The following is a 19199-nucleotide window of genomic DNA, read 5'->3' as shown; positions in this document are numbered from 1 at the left end:
CCGAATGTTTCAGAAACCCAAATAGTGACCTTAACCCGACCATAACCCGAATTTTAACAGCTTGTAAATGTAGTCAATGTTACAGGGACTGATTATTGCAATTGCAGATCCCAGTGTGTTCTGGTTAAACAATTTGTATTAATTTATTCATGAATTGCTAAAGTTTGCATATGGTGGTGTGTTCTTAATGACAGTTATCCTAAAAATATATCCTATTCCAAAAATAAGAAATATCCTAATATATCACCCTGCTTACAGTATCGTAGCGTATCGAAATATATCGTATTACAACCCCTGTATCGTGATACGTATCGTATCACCAGATTCTTGCTGATACACAGCCCTATTGTTAAAACGTGCTGTTTGTAAGATTGACACTTGGTTGAACTAGGTATTGCAGTCCAATTTCAAAATACTGGAGAGGGTTTTTTCACCCAGCCCCTCTTTCTCAGACTCAGGTTGACAGATTGAAGACACCAAAAGGAACGAGCACACCTGACGATGAATGAAATGAAATACGCTGTTTTCTGCCAACTGGCAACCCAGGGTGCCGAAATACAATTGGGTAAACTGGCAGAGGGCAGGTTTCTTAAACCAAAACAGAGATTGACATTCCGGCCCGGAAGACACATTTTAGAAGAATAACTGTAGCAGTGTTTTTCAGATAAACAATGTTAACTTAGCATGTTTCTTAAATATCTGCAAACTTATTATGGTATTTTTATGCTTTAGTGGAATCATAAACGTACACACAGCACCTTTAAATTCTGATTTGTGTAATTGTATTATTGCATAATGTTACTTAGTGTCACAGTTTTGAGGAATATAACCTATTCACAATTAAAAATATTGAATGACAATTAATCGAGTATCAATTCAATGGATTACCTCAAAATCTTGACTTTCTATTTTTTTCATTACATTCAACAGTGTAGTCAAGACGTCTGTTGTGGGACAGACTAAAAACGTGTTTAGAGCTACTTTTTTATGCTGGGCTCTTGGATATGTTTAATAAACGAGTTATATTCTTGTTTATAAAATATCTATTAAGTCCTACAACAAAAACACGTGCATGTGTGCATCTACACCAAAAGACTGGAATGCGTGTTTCAGTTCAATGTGCTAATATGGGCATTGTAGAAAAAAAAAACAGGTTTCGCGCATGCGCACATTATCGAATGTGTAGTTTAGGAGATCAGCAATGAGCTGTGAGCGCAGCAGCATTGTGGAATTACACGCGAAACAACACACCGCGATTTTAAGACGGACGAAGAATGTCCCATACGCTGAGAGGGTGGTAGGCGTGACGGGTTTGTCTTGTTTTTTTCTCCTGCTGTTGAGACGACATTAGAGCTCCAAGCCCTGGCTAAAGGGGAGCTGAAAGGGAGGGAGGTGTTCACCATCCTCTGGCCATCATCATTCTCCACTGCACCGGCGCCATCGCATCCTAGGCTTTGTTTTGCGGTAAGTAAACATCCCTTATGGAACTAACAGAGTCGTTGAATGAACTAATATTAACATTAATAACCGAAGCGTTTAATTTGCACGAGTTCACATGAATGTGTATTTGTGAGTGTGTGAGTGACTGCGGCTGGACTGGACAGGTCTTGGCTAAGCTACATTGTAGGTTTATGGTACAAGGAATGCTTTGAGAATTTGGTGGTTTATATTGTTTTAAGTAAAATAAAACTCAACCAATGTAAAATGCTCAAATGTAAAACTCTTAAGGAATAGCTAATCCGACCGTCATCCGATGGTTAGCGCGAGGAAGTGATGCAAATGTTAGTGTGTCCCTAATATGTGTCCCAAAGTGGATATAGTTTCAATTTCTTTATTAAAAACAATAGAATTCATTCTTCCATGTCAGTTCTTTAGGGATGTCCGTGAGATTCGTAGTCTTTTGCTCACCCTTTCTCAAGGCATTTCGAGACATGGATGTTTGCAAATCAAGATTTTCTTTTAGCCCTACTAGGAAATACTTTGTGTTTAGTCCATAGAGGAAATACATTCATGCTTCTCATTTGCCTTCTCTGGGCAGGTGCAGCCATTGCAATGTAAATTTATATTGCTAGCCATCTGGTAGGTCAGCAACGCCAGGCTTGTATCTGACAGCTGCCACTGGAGCCACTGATAACAGTGCTTTATCTCTATTGTGTATTGATCACGATAGCCTGAAGTGGCCCTGAGGTTAATTTTAACTTGCAGCTTGGTGTAGGCATGCTTGTTATTACATGCACAGCGTCTAGAGATAATTTTGCATCCCTGTGTAAATGTCAGTGTCAGTGAACTTTGATTTTTCTCTCTTCTTTCACAGATGAGCATCTGTGTCACAAGAGATTACATTAGCAGTGTGGAATGAGACAGACTTGCGTGAAGCTGTGAAAGTGTCTTCTGTCAGAATAATGTTGCCAGGCGTGGGTGTATTTGGAACTGGGCAGACAGTACGTACCCTGGTGCCGTTGCTCCAAAAAGAAGGCTTCCCTGTTCAGGCTGTATGGGGCCGTACGCAAGAGGAAGCAGAGTCACTAGCCAGTGAGCTGGACATCCCCTTTTCCACTAACAAGACAGATGATGTGCTGCTACACCCAGAAGTCCATCTCGTCTGCATATTGACACCTCCTCCACACACACGGCAGATTGCAGTAAAAGCTCTAGGTTGTGCTTATTTTTCTTTACTTCTTATCTTGATTGTCCATGTCGTCTCAGGGGATTGGGTTGGGTTCCTTCCTGGACTCAACTAGAGAATTTACTGTGCTACTGTTTACTTTACAACTTGGCACAAGCCACAGTGGTCTTTTTTTCCTGCTGATTAAATGTTGCAAGCAGAAACTTGTTAGGCAAACAATATTTTTGGTCATCGTTATATAATGATTTTCTTTTTCTCATTTTCTACAGGTATAGGTAAAAATGTGATCAGTGAGCAGGCAGCTACACTGACAGATGCCTGTAAGATGGTGACAGCGGCAAGATATTATCCACAGCTTATGAGTATCATGGGAAATTCCTTGCGCTTCTTGCCCGCATTTGTCCAGATGAAACGCCTTCTTGGAGAAGGTTACTGTGGGAACTTGCAGGTATTGGAATTACAATTTTTTTTTTACATGCATTCATCGTTCAATCAAAGTTTTGGGGTCAACATTAATTTTTTTAATAATTTAATTTAATTCATCAACGATGCAATAAATCATTATATTATGCTGATTTTAAACAACATTTGATTTTTATTTGATTGAAATAGAAATCTTTTGTATCGTGTGTCTCTGAAGAATGGATTAATGGCTACTGAAAATTCAAGGCAACAAATAACATTTTTAAATATATTAAATTAAAATGTATTGAACAGATTATTTTAAATTTTAATAATCTTGCACAGTTTTACAGTTATACAGTTGTTCAAATAAATGCAGCCTTGACTGACTTCTAAATATATATATATAAATATAATACCAGAAAATGCTGTTCTTCTGAACTTTCTAGTCAAAGAAAGCAAAAAAATAAAATAAAATAGTATCACGGTTTCTGAAAAAAAATGGAAACTTAATAATAAAAATAAAAAATGTTTCTTGAACAACAAATCAGGATATTAGAATGATTTCTGGAGGACCATGTAATAAATTATTTCATTAGTAATAGATTATATTTGAAAATAATGGATAAAATCATCTACTAAATTATTAAAATATATTAAAACAATGTTAACATTTAAAAACATAAAATTGTACAAATATTTCAAGTTTTAACTGTATTTCTGAACAATTAAATGCAATTTTGGTAGTACTTTCAAAAACATTAAACAATCTTAAAATCTTATATAAAATAAATAACTTACGGTATATATATGTGTGTGTGTGTATGTGTGTGTGTGTGTGTTATTTATTTATTTTTTATTATGTGACTTAGAAAAAATTACAAAATGTGCATAGTGATTCAAAGTTCAAATTTTAAGTTCATTCTTAAAATACTAAACATATTGACCTCCCTTTGTGAGTGCATATGTGACCCTGGACCACAAAACCAGTCAAAATTTAGATATATACTTCATAATACATCATCTATTTATCAGAATAAATAAGCTTTCCATTGATGTATGGTTTGTTAGGATAGGACAATATTTGGCCTAGATACAACTATTTGAAAATCTGGAATCTGAGGGTGCAAAAAAAAAAATCTAAATATTGAGAATATCTAAAGTTCTGAGCAATGCATATTCCTCATCAAAAAGTAAGTTTTGATATATTTACCGTAGGAAATATACAAAATATCTTTATGAAACGTGATCTCTACTTAATATCCTAATGATTTTGTCATAAATGTAAATGTCATTTTTAATACGTAACTCAGATTGGACAAAAAAATGTTCTCTCTTTTTCAAGGTATGTGAAGCACGTGTTTATGGAGGCACACTGCTCAGCCAGTCATATGGATGGGCTTGGGAGGAGCTGATGGGGGGCGGTGGCCTGCATACAGTTGGCTCCTGCATCATTGACCTCCTGAGCCACCTCACGGGACGTCGGTCTGTGCGAGTGCATGGAATGCTCCGGACTTTCGTACATCAGGGTGGCCCAGCCGGAGGGATTCGATCTGTAACCGCAGATGACTATGCTTGCTTTCAGCTGCTGATGAGTGGAGGCCTGGTCTGCAGTGTGACATTAAACTTCAATCTACCTGGCACAGATGTGCATGAGGTCATGCTTGTGGGGTCATCAGGACGACTCGTGGCTCGAGGAACAGAGCTGTATGGCCAACGGGCCAGCATGCAAGTAGAGGAGCTGCTTTTGAGCGATGATGGAGAAGGTGTAGGGCCATCTGTCAGGGGACTGAACAGCATGGTGACTCAACTCAGACTATCTTTTCAGGCACAAGAGGACAGGCGCTCTTGGGCACGGCATCCTGTTTCCATGGCAGCCTCCTTCGAGGACGGGCTGTATGTACAGGCGGTTGTAGATGCTATCAAACGGTCGAATCGCACTGGAGAGTGGGAGTCAGTGGAGGTCAAGATTCAGGATGTTGACCCAAACCACAACCACAGAACCCTTCCAAACTAAAACTACACACACTGTTACACCGTTCATCTGCTATCTCCTATCTCAAGTCCAAGCCTGTTAACATCATTCACCTTCTTTTACAATAATATAACCATGCTTTCATTTTAAGCATAAAGATAAGAATTTAACTGAAAGTTAATGCAGAATAACTCAAAGTTTTAAGTTAGAGTTGGGTCGCTAATGCTTATGCAAAACACTGGAAATGCATCACTGGAAAGGAATTGTGGTTTCAGCGTTGTTTTGTAGCTTTTTTACTGTAACAAAAAAAGATGTGCAAAGCTTAGCTGTGAAAAACTATTTCTGTCCTTTTCCTATTTTTATGTGATCTTTTGAGTGTAAATTTGAGTCACGGGTTTAAATGTGAACCTCTTTAAGTTTTTATATGAATAGTGAATATAATAAGCTAGTGCTCTGCTGAGGATTTATTTTTTATTTTTGGGGGTGAATGTGTGCATGAGAGAAACACCGTTATGGCACTGATACATTTATTATGCTGGACACTAGATATCATTTACTGTAATGTACCTGTTGTGACTTATAGCCTGATGTCCAACATTTCTATTAAGCTGCACATTAATTATATTTTTTATTGCTGAATTTGTGTCTGTGCACTGTTTAAGTGCAAATGATGGTTTGGTGTGTGGATGGTGTTTTTATTCATTGTTATAAGTTTTAAAATAAATATTAATTTATTTATTTTTATATTTTAAATGTGAATTTTGAAACAAATACCTGCTGAATAACAGAACAGATAATTACCTTTTGTTTTTACATGTGGCTTATCTGCCGTCATTCTAAAGAGGGCGCTAAAGCGTTGTGTCTAGATCCTAGACTGTATGGTCTAGAATCCTCGTTTGAAATTCTCGCGAGATTAATGTTTTATGCTCTTTGTTTGGGAATCCTGCATCACGGAGAATGGACAGGAAAAGTATAAATGTTTTTATAATGCTTTGAAATATTTTGAAAATCACAAAATAAGAGATTTCTGAGAATATGTGAAGCTTGTGCATGTAGAATTGCAATGTTTTAGACTTTAGAGTCAATAAATGTTTATTAAACAGCCAGAAGGTTTTCGTAAAGTGAACTTAGTATTTATGTGACGTGAAGTTCTATTTTCACTATAAACACCCTTGATTACTTCAGTCACACACAATTCAGTAATCAGTACTTGAACTTTATTATCATTATCATTATTATTATTAATAATAATAATTAAATAGCCAATAAAGTATTTAAAAAAGCCACTATAGCGCCAGAAAGTAACTTAAAACTTTGAAAACAATTCACTATTGCAGAATAAAGGTTATAAACAAAAGATAAAAAAACTAGCTTCTCTGATCTTTTTGTATTTATCTATTTGTTTTATTTTTATTATACAGTTAAAAGCAAGAAAAAGGGCCTCTTAAACTAGCTTGCTCTATTCTCTTTCTGTTATGTCTGTTTTGTTTTTATTTAACGTATAATAATAATAAAAAGCATTGCTACGTGAATGCGTTAAACTAACTTGAGACTTGTTATAGCACTTGCTCGTGTTGATTTTGATCGTCTCCATTGTCCTCATTTCTTAGTCGCTTTGGATCAAAGCATCTGTTAAATGACAAAAAAAGATGACCCTAAAGGCACACAAAAAATGGAGGATGAATGCTTCATTGTAAAAAAACAAAACGTTGAACTATTGTTTTAGTTTTTTCCACACTTTTTCTCGCTGCCTAACCAACGCGTCAGTGCCAATGCGCATGCGCGAGAATTTATCGAAAAGTAGGTTCCCTTCTACAATAAGGCGATCAGTCATTCAGTATTCAAAGCCGAATTCTTCGAAAATGGCGGCACGAAAGCGAAGTATAGTCTGGTCATTTTTCCAAGCTGAAGATGACAGAAGAGTGCTGTGTCTTCTCTGTATGAAGACGGTTTTGTATTTTGGTCACACGACAAACATGCTTCGCCATTTACGAACGAAACACCCCTCTGATTTTTCCTCGTTGGACAAAAGGAAGCCCGCGACTGATGCGATGTCCAAACGCAACGACAGCGGCTGCGTGGAAGGTATGAAATGCTCATTTATTTTATTGTAGTGTATCATGTAACGTTACAGTGTCATGATGGGTACAGTGACATGTCTATTAGACATCTGGATGATTATGGAACTTAGAAAGGACGCCTTAAATATTTTTTTCTTTAATTTGTGATGTTTTTCCCTCCATTTTGGCCTGCTGTGCACGTGCTTATAACTCATGTGAGTCCAAAGCCAATACAAAGGCGTTTTATCGTTCAAAACAGTGCTCGTTGTGACCGTGAGATTCAGTATCGACTCTTCAGTACGAACGGGTTCGGTTTACAGAGTCTTTAGTCAGAGGGACGAGGGTTTCGCTCAGGCCAGGGTTTGGGTGTATGTCGCTGCGACGCCATGTTGTTTCCCCAAACAATTGTCTGTAGCGTTACCCGTTTGTAGAAGGCCAATTTTGTGTATTTGATAAAATCTCAAACAAATTCCCCCGACTGGAGTCTATTCGACTCAACTCGTTCAGTCAAACGAATGAATCTTTTGAATCGTGTCGCTGATTTGGATCCGCAATGAAGGGTGCTCTGAAAGAGGCTCCCGCCCCCTCCTCTCCACAATCAACGGGACAGAAATTCTTCAACCGTAACGACCCCGTTCCATATGATGCATTAAGTAATTTATATGAAACAATGATTGGTGAATTGCACATAATGTATGTCTGTCGTTTTCGAAAATCTCAATTGCATTGAACTCTATTTGATCTGAAATTGTCACGTGATGCACCATCGGTCACATCCCCGGATGGGCGCAATTTTTAAACAAATTCGAAAACTAGCAGGCCATTGGCTAAAACTAGATTAATAAAATTATAAAATATATATTAATAGAAACATAAGAGTATAAACGGTTATGACTTAACAGCATTTATTGATTAGTGCTCAGCTACCATGTCGGATTATCGCTTTTGTTGCTTAGCAACGTTTTGTTCTGTCGTCATCTAGCGGAACGCCGCTTAATTAGTTAGCAAAAATAATATATATATTTTTAAATAAAGCGTTATGGATGTAGCATCTTTTGTCGAATGTGTACTTATTCCCCCATTTGTCTTTTGTTCTGTTTAACCATCTCATTGACTTTTAGTAATGTCATATTACTTGTTTGTGGATTAGTACAGATGCTTTTGTGCTGCTTATTGTCTGTAATTCAGTCTGTCCTTGTGCACTCTTCAAACACGAGGGACAAGCATTGCAAGATTTTCACAGGTTCAGTTAAAGTGCATTTAGCCATGTGAAAATATTCTATCAGCATCTAATTTTTTCCTCATTTCTTTTGTTTCTGTATCCAGTTACAGTATTGATGGATGAGCAGCAGGTAGAGGTGGAGTCCGTGGGAGAAGATGGGGAGATGGATGGTGCCATCAAAGGGATCCTCCGTGCTGCGGCAGGGGAAGGGACAACTGAAGCAGAGGTGGCTGATGAGGAAGGAGAGGTACCTGTTGATGAAGGGGATGGGAAAGAGATACAAGAGGAAGACAACCCTACTAATACTCGCAAGTGGAGCGCCGTGTGGGTGCACTATCGAAAGCTTGGCCAGGAGCCGCGAGCACTGTGCTTGCTCTGCATGGAGAAGATCCAGCACCGGAGTAGCACAAGTAACCTTATCAGACATCTACAGCATAAGCATCCCAGTGAGTTTGCACAACTCGAAGATCACCCACAAAAGCGGCCTAGCAAGCGCAAATCAGAAGATCCAAGCCGCCTTGCCTCCTCTCCCACATTAGCGAGTGGGACCCCAACCAGATCACACATTGTGTCACCGAAGCGGGATGTCCGTACACCATGCAGTACCAGCCTAGACAGATATTCAGGTATATTTAGTTCCTCTCAATGTTGATGTTTTGCTTTTTGTTAAAAGGATGTTGTGAAAAGGGTGTTGAGCAATTATTATAGTTATTATAATAATAATAATAATAATAATAATGATATATACATTTTAATTATTATTATTCTATTCTAGTTAACTAGAATTTAAACTACCATATACAAAATAATTGTTAAATGAAATAAAATATAAAAAAATCTCGAACTTATTTTGCTTTAGTTATTGCCAAGAAAAAAAAACTTTTATTTGATGCACTAAATTATTTAAAAAACTAAGCATGTATAAAAACTATATATTATAAATGCATTATTAAATATATATATAAATGCACAAGAAAACTACATTTTGTAATTTTTTTTAAATTAAAAAACAAATTTAAAATAATAAAAAAAATAGCTGATAGCCGATAGCTGATTATTCAAAATATCCACCAATAGTATTTCTTTCTTCTTTTTTTCTGAGGGTAAAAAATTCTTTACCAACTAATGCTGTACGCTATACAGGGAACCCTATTATTTGGTACATTATCACAATATTGGAGGTTAAAATTGACTGCAGATCTTGTTGTAATCAACTGCTATTTATTTTTAAATATAATAATCACACTCAACTGAAATAAAGCTGAAATGTTTGTTAACAACTCAATTGGATATAAGAGAATTATTATTTAATTATTTAAAGTAAGTTTATTCAATAATGCATATCTATAAAACAGTAAATAAGCTCCCCATTTTTGGTAGCTAACTAATGAACTGGGAACACTAGGTAACTCCTGATGCAACATTAAGTTGATCATGTGCTGTTTTATTAATGTGTTTCCACGCTTAAGGCACTAATTGAGTAATCACATGACACATGATACATTTTGGTAAGTTGTACTGTCATTCCACAGACCTTCTGATGTTCAGACGTTTATTTCATGCTACAACTATTAAAGTGGAATAGATTTTTCATGGCACATTTAAGAGCATCAAAATGGCATTTATGGTTTAAATTTTCTGATAAATTGGACAGGATCTGAGAGCTGAGATTGTTACTTATCCGAAGTAATAAAGCACAAAGCTCCTTGCAGTTGTTCTTTGATTATGCGTCTGTACCTATATTAAGATGTTTTTTTTTTTGGGGGGTGCTAAATAGGTGCTAAGTGGTCTGATGGTGTGCGTATATTGGAAAGAGAGCGGGAGCTGACGGAGGCGTTGAGGCGTGTCCAGCAGGAAGAGGGGCGGAGCATACAGCTGCAGAAGGAGTTACTGCAGCAGTTTCGGGAAATGGACGCTGAACGCAGAGTGCTTCAGAACCAGAAATGTGAACAAGAGCAGGAGCATGCAAGATTGCGGAAGGAAAAAGAAGACCTCCTGAATGAGAAGAATGAACTCCAAAGGGAAAAAGAGGAGCTGCAGAAGGAGAGAGAGGAGATTCAGAAAGAAAAAGAGGAGCTGGAGAAGCAGAAACAAGAACTGGACTCTTGGAAAACATCTCATGCGCAGGGACAGACCTCTGGATTTTACAATTGTTGATATACTTCAGTATGTCTGTTTCACAAGGAAACAAGGATTTCCTTTTTATGGAAATGGGTATTTCTTTATCCTTTTTATTTTTTACAATATTGATTTGGATGGGAGGGGGGGATGCCAGGGATGTTGTATTTTGTTTAGCTAAATGAAAATGACCTTAACCTACCAGGATTTCAAACACGTACATGCATGCGAATTATAGATTACCTGCCGATAAAATAGAGATTCATAATAAAACCTTTCATGTCAGATATCTAGAAAATCAGTCTCATTAAATCTACTCACGCTGTATATATATTATATATATATATATGAGTGTTGTTAACACCAAAAAAATGTTTATTCCAAATCTGACCAGTGTGTGAATGTATTGTAGTGTTTTTGTAAATTTCTGCACTGGGAATAAAATGAAAACTTTCAACAAATGTCCTTTCGCAGTCATTTGGTCCATTTTTGTTATTTCTGCCCTAGAGTTGATAACCTATCACATTATGTCACGGTTTTATTTTTGATTGACAGTATTGGTTGACATGAAGGCTGGTAAGATGGATACAGTGTTAATATTTATTGTGAAGAGAAATTAAAATGAACTCATGTTTTTACACACATCTACTCAAAGCTTTCAAAAACTAAAAGTTAAGAATCAAGAATTCTTTAACTTTTTTTTTTAAGCAGATGAAACCAGTTTGTCCACCTGTTGCCAAATAAGCCATTACAGGATCACACACACACACACACACACAAGTCATAAATATAAGAATTATATTTGTGAAAACTCGTTGTCCACAAAGCTCGTTTTATTAGATAGTACTGGATTGAACCCTGTGAGAGCCTTGTCACTCAGTAGACAATTTTTTGTAGACAATCAACCACGTAAGATGGCATGATGTTTAGAAAAAAAATAAAATTTGTAAGGCTTGCTCTCCTCTGTGGAACATAACTTTTTTTTCCCTCTTCTAGTCTATACCATGAAAGTCAATTATCATCACAACTGTGTTCAGCAAAATAAAGTCATGAATGGGAGTTAGGAAATTGTTAATTTTCTCAAATTTAATCAGAAGCCAAAACGTGAGAGAAAAATAAGCAACCAATTTTATACACCGCCCGTCCTACATATCCTGTAAAAACAGTAAAAACTCTGCAACCACCTGCCGTAATGCGGCTGCTGCAAATGATCACGTGATTTGCGTCAGTTACGACGCTCCGGTCCGGTCGCAGCAGCAGACCGTGAGATGTGATGTCTGCAGAAGACTGATGTGAAGGCTGACTGTCACAACATTTTGGACATTTCTACAAACGCCGTCTCATTCACCATCATAATGCTGAATTTCTGTCCTCAGTGTGGCTCAAAGTTACAGGCGGATTTCAGATTTTGTCCGTCATGTGGAGTGAAACTGCCAGAAGAGCTAACAACAGAAGCTGTAGCTTCACCATATCCCAACTCTGTGTTTTCATCTGTGAGCGCCAAAGAAGGTAAATACAGGGTTCAGTTCGACCTTAAGTTTAATCAAGGAATACAGTTCGTTTTGCTTGAAATTCATAAGTAAAGAAGCAGAACAAGGGGACTGAATAAAGAAACCAGACTAAGGCAGCTGTAGTCATCATGAGTCATGATGACATACAGTAATGTCTTCATCATAACTTAAATACTTAAGTACATTACAACTGTTAAGAGGACCAAATGTTTGCTGGTTTCCCACGAATGGTCTTCAACTGTATTCAATATTGATAATAATAAGAAATGTTTCTTGAGCACCAAATCAACATAATAGCATCATTTCTGAAGGCTCATGTGACTGAAGTGTGGATACTGAAATACAATCACAGGAATAAATAAATAAAAAGTATGCAGTATTACTTTTTTATTGTAGTTGTAGTTCATCAGTCAAATACAGCCTTGGTGAGCGTCAAGAGACTTCTTTCAGCCACATAAAAAAATCCAGTCCAAACTTTTGAATGGTAGTCCTTTATTAAAACTTGTATAGCTATTTATATGGCATCTGACTGTGCTTTCCTTCTGGCCTCAGTCACTTCTGCTGGAGACTCCTCACATTTTACACTGAATCGGCCTCCTTTGCGTTCAACACGACGGAAGAGCTTGAGTAGCACAGCCACAGAAGCTTACGGTGAGTCTAAGGGTGTTGTGTGTTTCCTTTGAAGAAACAAAGGCTTTGTAGGCACACCAGAATTTGTGTGAAAGATGACTGCTTTATTTCAGATCAGAAGTCTCTGCCATATTCTCGAAAACGAAATGCATCTTCTCTGGTTAAATGGGAGGAAGAAGTGTCACAGACAACATCGACCATAATTGCTCAACCCCCAGGTAGACACAATAAACTCACATTATTACATATAGACAACACTGTTATAACATTGAATGCTGGGGGATTTCGTGTGAAAAAACATCTGCTTTGTTTCAGATAAGAAGTCATTGACATCTCCACGAAAAAGAAAGACATTGGAGGTTAAGGAACAAGAGGAGGTGAAACAACCTTTTGTGGTCACACTTCAAACTCCAGGTAAGATGTTGTGTATTACAAATAAATAATTGATTTATTAGATTACAGACTTTTAGTGGTTTGGCCTGAAGTTTTTGGTGTGCTGCATTATTTCAGATAAGACGTCTTCAATGTCACCTGGAAAATGCAAGACTTCCCCACAGGTTAAAGACAATGAGGCGAAGCAAACTTCTTCAGTTAATCAAAGCCCATGTAAGATGCATTATATACAGGACAGCCTGCACAATTTATACAAAAAACTTTAATGATCTAAAAGTGCTTACATCACTTTTCTTCATTTTGTTTCATACTAAATGGCAAAATGTTGTTATTTTGTGGCTTTTTAGCCAAATGCAAAGCCAAAAAGCGTGTGTGCGTTGTTGAGACTGTCCCGGAGGGTACAGTGGTTTGTGACCAGTCCAGCAAAAAGTGGAAGCTGGTTGAACTTCTGTGGCATACAGAATTAGATCTGACATATGCAGGTAAGATGTTTCTCAATTAAACCTTGCTGTCTTGATTAAGAGATGTGGGTGAATGTATCCATCGATGCATCTTAAATCCATCTTAGATCCTTTTATCATTTTTTGTCAGATGATTAAGAAAAAGATAACAGCAATGCTTTAAATGTGGCTTATGAATCTAAATATTGTCTGTCTGATCTAATCTAGTGTGCCAGGCAAATCAGCACACAGACTCAAATGAATGCAAGTACATATTGCGTCTGGTGAGTGCTGTTCACATAATGTAACCTGTCTGTGTGCACGTGCTTGTGAGGAAGGTCCTGATGACTTTGTGCTCTCTTCCTCAGGGTGCTAAAGAGGGGCTCCTGTTTAATGAACAGAACTTCCATCTGAGAGCAGCCAAACCTGATGCAGGTCAGTCAAATTAGCACTTATAATGGACACATGAAGACCCAGTTTAGTGCATCTACAGGCTTATAACCACACATTTCTTTTTCTTTGTCAATAGTGGAGAAATGGTTAAAATTGCACAAATTGGACTTCCTTGGGATTCCCTCCTGTGTAGGGTTCGGTCTTCATGAAGCATATAGGTATGTTGGCTTGTATCCTTTTTTCAGAAACTTTTATAGAATGTTATACTACACTACTACAACTAATATCTGGGCTCAAAGAAATAATAGTTATATTCAGCAAGGATGTTTAATAAAAATGTCAGTGAAGACATTTATAATAATTTATTTCATATAAAGGTTCTTTTGAACTCTCTATTCATCAAAGAATCCTGAAAATATGTATAGGTTCCCCTAAAATATTTTCAACATGGACAATATGAAATGTTTTTGGACACTAAATTAGTATATTAAATTGATGTCGAGTAACGGCTGCTGAAATTCAACCGTGCCATGACAGGAATCATTTTTAAAGTATATTAACCTAGAGAACAATTTTAATTTCTAATAAGATTTCACAATATTACTGTTTTGCTGTATTTTTTTATCAAATAAATGCAGGCTTGTTGAGAACAAGAGACTTCTTTCAAAAACATAAAAAAAAATTAGTGTCCTCAAAGTTTTGAATGGCAGTGCGTATACTGTATAACCATAGATGTCAATACATATTAGTGAGAAAAGCCTCCAAATTAAGAAAATTCAAGACATTGCATTTGTGTCAGAAAAGTAAATAATTAAACTGACATTACAAAAATGTTTTTTGAAGCCAGTATATTATTTTCCTCATCATTGAACAAACTGTATACTTACTGTATTACAGCCAACAGCAATTCATTTAGCAACCGAGCTGTCAGTTTGTCTGATTAAAAACATGCATTTTCCACACCACATCTGTATTATTTTTAGTCTTTGAACACATGTAGACTGGCGTCTTTGTTCATTGATTTGACTTTCATAGCCTTGTGTCCCAAGCACAACGTTTAATGATTGTGTGTAAAGATAAATAAGGTTCAATGAGTATGACCTCACTGTGGAATCTAATCATAACCATTTTCACCTCCCTGCAGGTTTTTAGTCTTTCCTAGCATGGGCCAAACTCTACAGACAGTCATGGATGAAGGGAACTGTACTCTGTCTGAGAAAACTGTTCTCCAGCTTGCACTACGACTGGTGAGTTTGCTATTAAATGACTTTACTCTCAGATTTGTTGTTATTTCCCCGTCCAACCCATTCTCAATGAAAAGGCTGTGTGTGTTTTGTAGTTGGATGTACTTGAATTCATTCACGAGAAGGAATATGCCCATGCAGACATCCATGCAGGAAATATTTACATCAACACTAACAGTCACACAGAAGTCAGTAAGCATGTCCCTTATGAACTGAATATAAAAGCTCTATATATCACTCAAGTATTAAAGTGTTTGCTTGTGTTTTGTAGGTTTTCTTGTCAGGGTTCGGTCATGCATTTAGGTTTTGCCCTAGTGGAAAGCATGTGGAGTACAGACAGGGTAGCCGCACTGCACACCAGGGTAACATCAACTTTATCAGCATGGATTCCCACAAGGGGGCTGGTGAGCATCAGTTGTTCATTGTATCATTTACATTATCCATGTAAGAAAGCAAGTCTTATTTGCATGTCCATGGATGTTCTGCAGGTCCCTCTCGTCGTAGTGACCTGCAGTCTCTGGGTTACTGTATGCTGTTTTGGATGACAGGGTCACTACCCTGGAGTCACCACTCTCAAACAAGCTCTACTGTTGCTGCAGAGAAGGAGAGGTCAGTAAAATCACAAAAACACCTTCATCAGGCATGCATTCATGAAAGACCAGGTGCATAAATTGATTAAACTAGCCTTACGAATTATGCTGGGTACACGCTAAAAGATTTTTAAAATCTTATAAGATTTTCAAAATTTGAGAGACCACAAACATGAGGACAAAAAAATCCTAGATTTTTGGTGTGCCGCACTGTGACAAAGAACACACATCACAACAGATTTTCAACCAGAGTCCCAAATGTGAACACGGGAAATCTCGCAAAATCTCTCAAGAATTGAGAATTAACATCGCAGAAGATAGGCAGGAAGACATTTGAGAGGACTGCGTTTATCATACTTTTGTCTCCTGTCAGCTCACCTTCTGATTGGATATTGTTTAGTTTCACATGATAATCTCCAGATCGTACGCCCGTTTGTCCTCAGGTTTCCCCCCCAAACTTCAGGATTTTATTCAACAGGTTGAATATTTACCATTCATGATTGGGGCACCTCCAATGTTCTTCCGAGCAGATTCATTCACTCTTAAAACCTCACACCACAGGAAAATCTGACTGGTACTGGTGGTAACCTTCAAGAAACAAACCTTGTGAGCAAAATGTATGATAACTGAGGACCTACAGTATTGTTCAAAATAATAGCAGTACAATGTGACTAACCAGAATAATCAAGGTTTTTAGTATATTTTTTATTGCTACGTGGCAAACAAGTTACCAGTAGGTTCAGTAGATTCTCAGAAAACAAACAAGACCCAGCATTCATGATATGCACGCTCTTAAGGCTGTGCAATTGGGCAATTAGTTGAAAGGGGTGTGTTCAAAAAAATAGCAGTGTCTACCTTTGACTGTACAAACTCAAAACTATTTTGTACAAACATTTTTTTTTTCTGGGATTTAGCAATCCTGTGAATCACTAAACTAATATTTAGTTGTATGACCACAGTTTTTTAAAACTGCTTGACATCTGTGTGGCATGGAGTCAACCAACTTGTGGCACCTCTCAGCTGTTATTCCACTCCATGATTCTTTAACAACATTCCACAATTCATTCACATTTCTTGGTTTTGCTTCAGAAATAGCATTTTTGATATCACCCCACAAGTTCTCAATTGGATTAAGGTCTGGAGATTGTGCTGGCCACTCCATAACATTAATTTTGTTGGTTTGGAACCAAGACTTTGCCCGTTTACTAGTGTGTTTTGGGTCATTGTCTTGTTGAAACAACCATTTCAAGGGCATGTCCTCTTCAGCATAGGGCAACATGACCTCTTCAAGTATTTTAACATATGCAAACTGATCCATGATCCCTGGTATGCGATAAATAGGCCCAACACCATAGTAGGAGAAACATGCCCATATCATGATGCTTGCACCTCCATGCTTCACTGTCTTCACTGTGTACTGTGGCTTGAATTCAGAGTTTGGGGGTCGTCTCACAAACTGCCTGTGGCCCTTGGACCCAAAAAGAACAATTTTACTCTCATCAGTCCACAAAATGTTCCTCCATTTCTCTTTAGGCCAGTTGATGTGTTCTTTGGCAAATTGTAACCTCTTCTGCACATGCCTTTTTTTTAACAGAGGGACTTTGCGGGGGATTCTTGAAAATAGATTAGCTTCACACAGACGTCTTCTAACTGTCACAGTACTTACAGGTAACTCCAGACTGTCTTTGATCATCCTGGAGGTGATCATTGGCTGAGCCTTTGCCATTCTGGTTATTCTTCTATCCATTTTGATGGTTGTCTTCCGTTTTCTTCCACGTCTCTCTGGTTTTGCTCTCCATTTTAAGGCATTGGAGATCATTTTAGCTGAACAGCCTATCATTTTTTGCACCTCTTTATAGGTTTTCCCCTCTCTAATCAACTTTTTAATCAAAGTACGCTGTTCTTCTGAACAATGTCTTGAACGACCCATTTTCCTCAGCTTTCAAATGCATGTTCAACAAGTGTTGGCTTCATCCTTAAATAGGGGCCACCTGATTCACACCTGTTTCTTCACAAAATTGATGACCTCAGTGACTGAATGCCACACTGCTATTTTTTTGAACACACCCCTTTCAACTAATTCAACTAATTGCCCAATTGCACAGCCTTAAGAGCGTGCATATCATGAATGCTGGGTCTCATTTGTTTTCTGAGAATCTACTGAACCTACTGGTAACTTGTTTGCCACGTAGCAATAAAAAAATATATGAAAAACCTTGATTATTCTGGTTAGTCACATTGTACTGCTATTATTTTGAACAATACTGTAAATATGATGGACCACCTTCCTGAAATATAAAGGGAACAATATATTTTAAGGCTCATTAATACTTTGCACCATAGTGATTAAATAAGAAATGAAGGTTGCTAGTGCGCCATGAACCATGAGCTTTCACTGGCTTTTCAAGACCATACCATATGTCTAAAAACAAGGAACATTACCAGCGGATGTAGGATTTTCAAGAATGAAAACATACCACTTTACAGAGGTAAGGTTACATTTATGTTGGAAATGTTTTCTGCCTGCCTACAGGTATATTTCTGATATCCCTGGACTCGTGAGCTGCTGTTACAAACAGAAGAAAGCTTCAGGTGAGCATGCATATTTCTTTTCACACTTCATGTGTTCAGTGCTAGTGAAGGTGTGTGTGTATGTGTATATGTGTATATATATATAATATTTTTTTTTTTTTACATTTAGGTGCATTACAAGATTATCTGACTAATGTGATGAGCCTGCAGTATGCTGAGAAACCAGATTACACACTTCTGAAAGCTGGGCTTCTTGAGATCTTACAGAAGATGGGCGGGAGTCTGAATGAATCACTGAATCTGCAGGTAACACACATTCCTATATTTAAACGACTATTCCTAAATACTGTCTGTGTAGTATGATGCCTTTACATGTTGTTTGGAAGATCCTTTCCAATTTTGAGGACCTGTTTATGGGTATAAAGATCAAGTGCTTTATGGTCAGCAAGACTAGGTAACATAGTCCTCCAGTGTCCTCTCATGTATTTATGTAACTAGGTAGCTGTAAAAAATAAATTGTTCATTTACAATGTTAAAGTTCCGTAACTTGTATTAATGATCATGACAACAGAATGTTTTTTTTATTTACAGGTGAATCCATAATGACGAGTTAGCAGGTGGAATGTGGATTTAATTGTTTTATGGAATCTTTAAGAAAGCTTTTATGTTTTTAAAAGCAACTTTTTTTTGCAGTTTTTACAATGATATTGCTTGTGCAGACTTAGCATGTTTTCTCTCATAGATTCAGTTTTAATCACTGAGTTATTAGAATTTTTTTAATACAAGTGTTTAAAACTTTTAGTTGTAAGAGTGACTGTGTGTGTGTGTGTGTGTGTGTGTGTGTGTGTGTGTGTGTGTGTGTGTGTTTGTTTCCTGGTCTTGATAAAAACCCTTACATTTCATGCCATTGGTGGAAGTAAAGGTTTTGTTGTAGGTTTACATGATCGGACATGATCGTGTTATAAGAGGATTTGTTTTTTCGTATTTTTCTTTTTCATAAGTTGTATTGTACCTTGCTGAAAATAAACAACAGTAACCAAAAATCTACTTATCTTGGTTTATT

At 37.2% G+C, this 19199-nt stretch overlaps 3 protein-coding genes across 3 annotated transcripts; all 3 read left to right on the top strand.

The window, feature by feature from the left end:
• Positions 1 to 1012: 1012 nt before the first annotated feature.
• LOC113052318 (glucose-fructose oxidoreductase domain-containing protein 2-like) lies at positions 1013 to 5747 on the top strand. The gene is made up of 4 exons (XM_026216769.1): positions 1013 to 1464; positions 2315 to 2655; positions 2896 to 3074; positions 4374 to 5747. The coding sequence occupies exons 2-4, from the start codon at positions 2403 to 2405 to the stop codon at positions 5043 to 5045; spliced, it is 1104 nt and encodes a 367-aa protein (XP_026072554.1). The 5' UTR covers positions 1013 to 1464; positions 2315 to 2402; the 3' UTR covers positions 5046 to 5747.
• A 1026-nt stretch (positions 5748 to 6773) lies between these two features.
• Positions 6774 to 10868, top strand: LOC113052317 (trichohyalin-like). The gene is made up of 3 exons (XM_026216768.1): positions 6774 to 7088; positions 8390 to 8911; positions 10063 to 10868. Exons 1-3 carry the CDS (start codon positions 6776 to 6778, stop codon positions 10440 to 10442), a joined length of 1215 nt encoding a protein of 404 aa, XP_026072553.1. The 5' UTR covers positions 6774 to 6775; the 3' UTR covers positions 10443 to 10868.
• An 809-nt stretch (positions 10869 to 11677) lies between these two features.
• LOC113052316 (inactive serine/threonine-protein kinase VRK3-like) lies at positions 11678 to 19174 on the top strand. Its single transcript, XM_026216766.1, has 16 exons — positions 11678 to 11912; positions 12467 to 12565; positions 12658 to 12762; positions 12860 to 12958; positions 13055 to 13150; positions 13285 to 13419; positions 13606 to 13661; positions 13746 to 13812; positions 13907 to 13988; positions 14915 to 15017; positions 15110 to 15202; positions 15286 to 15418; positions 15503 to 15623; positions 18138 to 18196; positions 18306 to 18442; positions 18728 to 19174. The coding sequence occupies exons 1-16, from the start codon at positions 11759 to 11761 to the stop codon at positions 18737 to 18739; spliced, it is 1551 nt and encodes a 516-aa protein (XP_026072551.1). The 5' UTR covers positions 11678 to 11758; the 3' UTR covers positions 18740 to 19174.
• Positions 19175 to 19199: the final 25 nt, after the last annotated feature.

The sequence above is a fragment of the Carassius auratus genome, chromosome 32 (assembly GCF_003368295.1).
Source record: "Carassius auratus strain Wakin chromosome 32, ASM336829v1, whole genome shotgun sequence".
NCBI lineage: Eukaryota > Metazoa > Chordata > Actinopteri > Cypriniformes > Cyprinidae > Carassius > Carassius auratus.
Note: the sequence above shows the minus strand (reverse complement) of the source record. Positions and strands in the feature narration are given on the sequence as shown.

Bases quoted from the DNA above. Each gene is read 5' to 3' on its own strand.
- LOC113052316 (XM_026216766.1), top strand. From the start codon at position 11,759: ATGCTGAATTTCTGTCCTCAGTGTGGCTCAAAGTTACAGGCGGATTTC. The intron at 13,989-14,914 runs GTATGTTGGCTT...ACCTCCCTGCAG, and splicing joins GGTCTTCATGAAGCATATAG to GTTTTTAGTCTTTCCTAGCA. The intron at 18,197-18,305 runs GTGAGCATGCAT...TTTTACATTTAG, and splicing joins CAAACAGAAGAAAGCTTCAG to GTGCATTACAAGATTATCTG.
- LOC113052317 (XM_026216768.1), top strand. From the start codon at position 6,776: ATGCGCATGCGCGAGAATTTATCGAAAAGTAGGTTCCCTTCTACAATA. The intron at 7,089-8,389 runs GTATGAAATGCT...TTCTGTATCCAG, and splicing joins CGACAGCGGCTGCGTGGAAG to TTACAGTATTGATGGATGAG. The intron at 8,912-10,062 runs GTATATTTAGTT...GGTGCTAAATAG, and splicing joins CAGCCTAGACAGATATTCAG to GTGCTAAGTGGTCTGATGGT.
- LOC113052318 (XM_026216769.1), top strand. From the start codon at position 2,403: ATGTTGCCAGGCGTGGGTGTATTTGGAACTGGGCAGACAGTACGTACC. The intron at 2,656-2,895 runs GTTGTGCTTATT...CATTTTCTACAG, and splicing joins GATTGCAGTAAAAGCTCTAG to GTATAGGTAAAAATGTGATC. The intron at 3,075-4,373 runs GTATTGGAATTA...CTCTTTTTCAAG, and splicing joins GTTACTGTGGGAACTTGCAG to GTATGTGAAGCACGTGTTTA.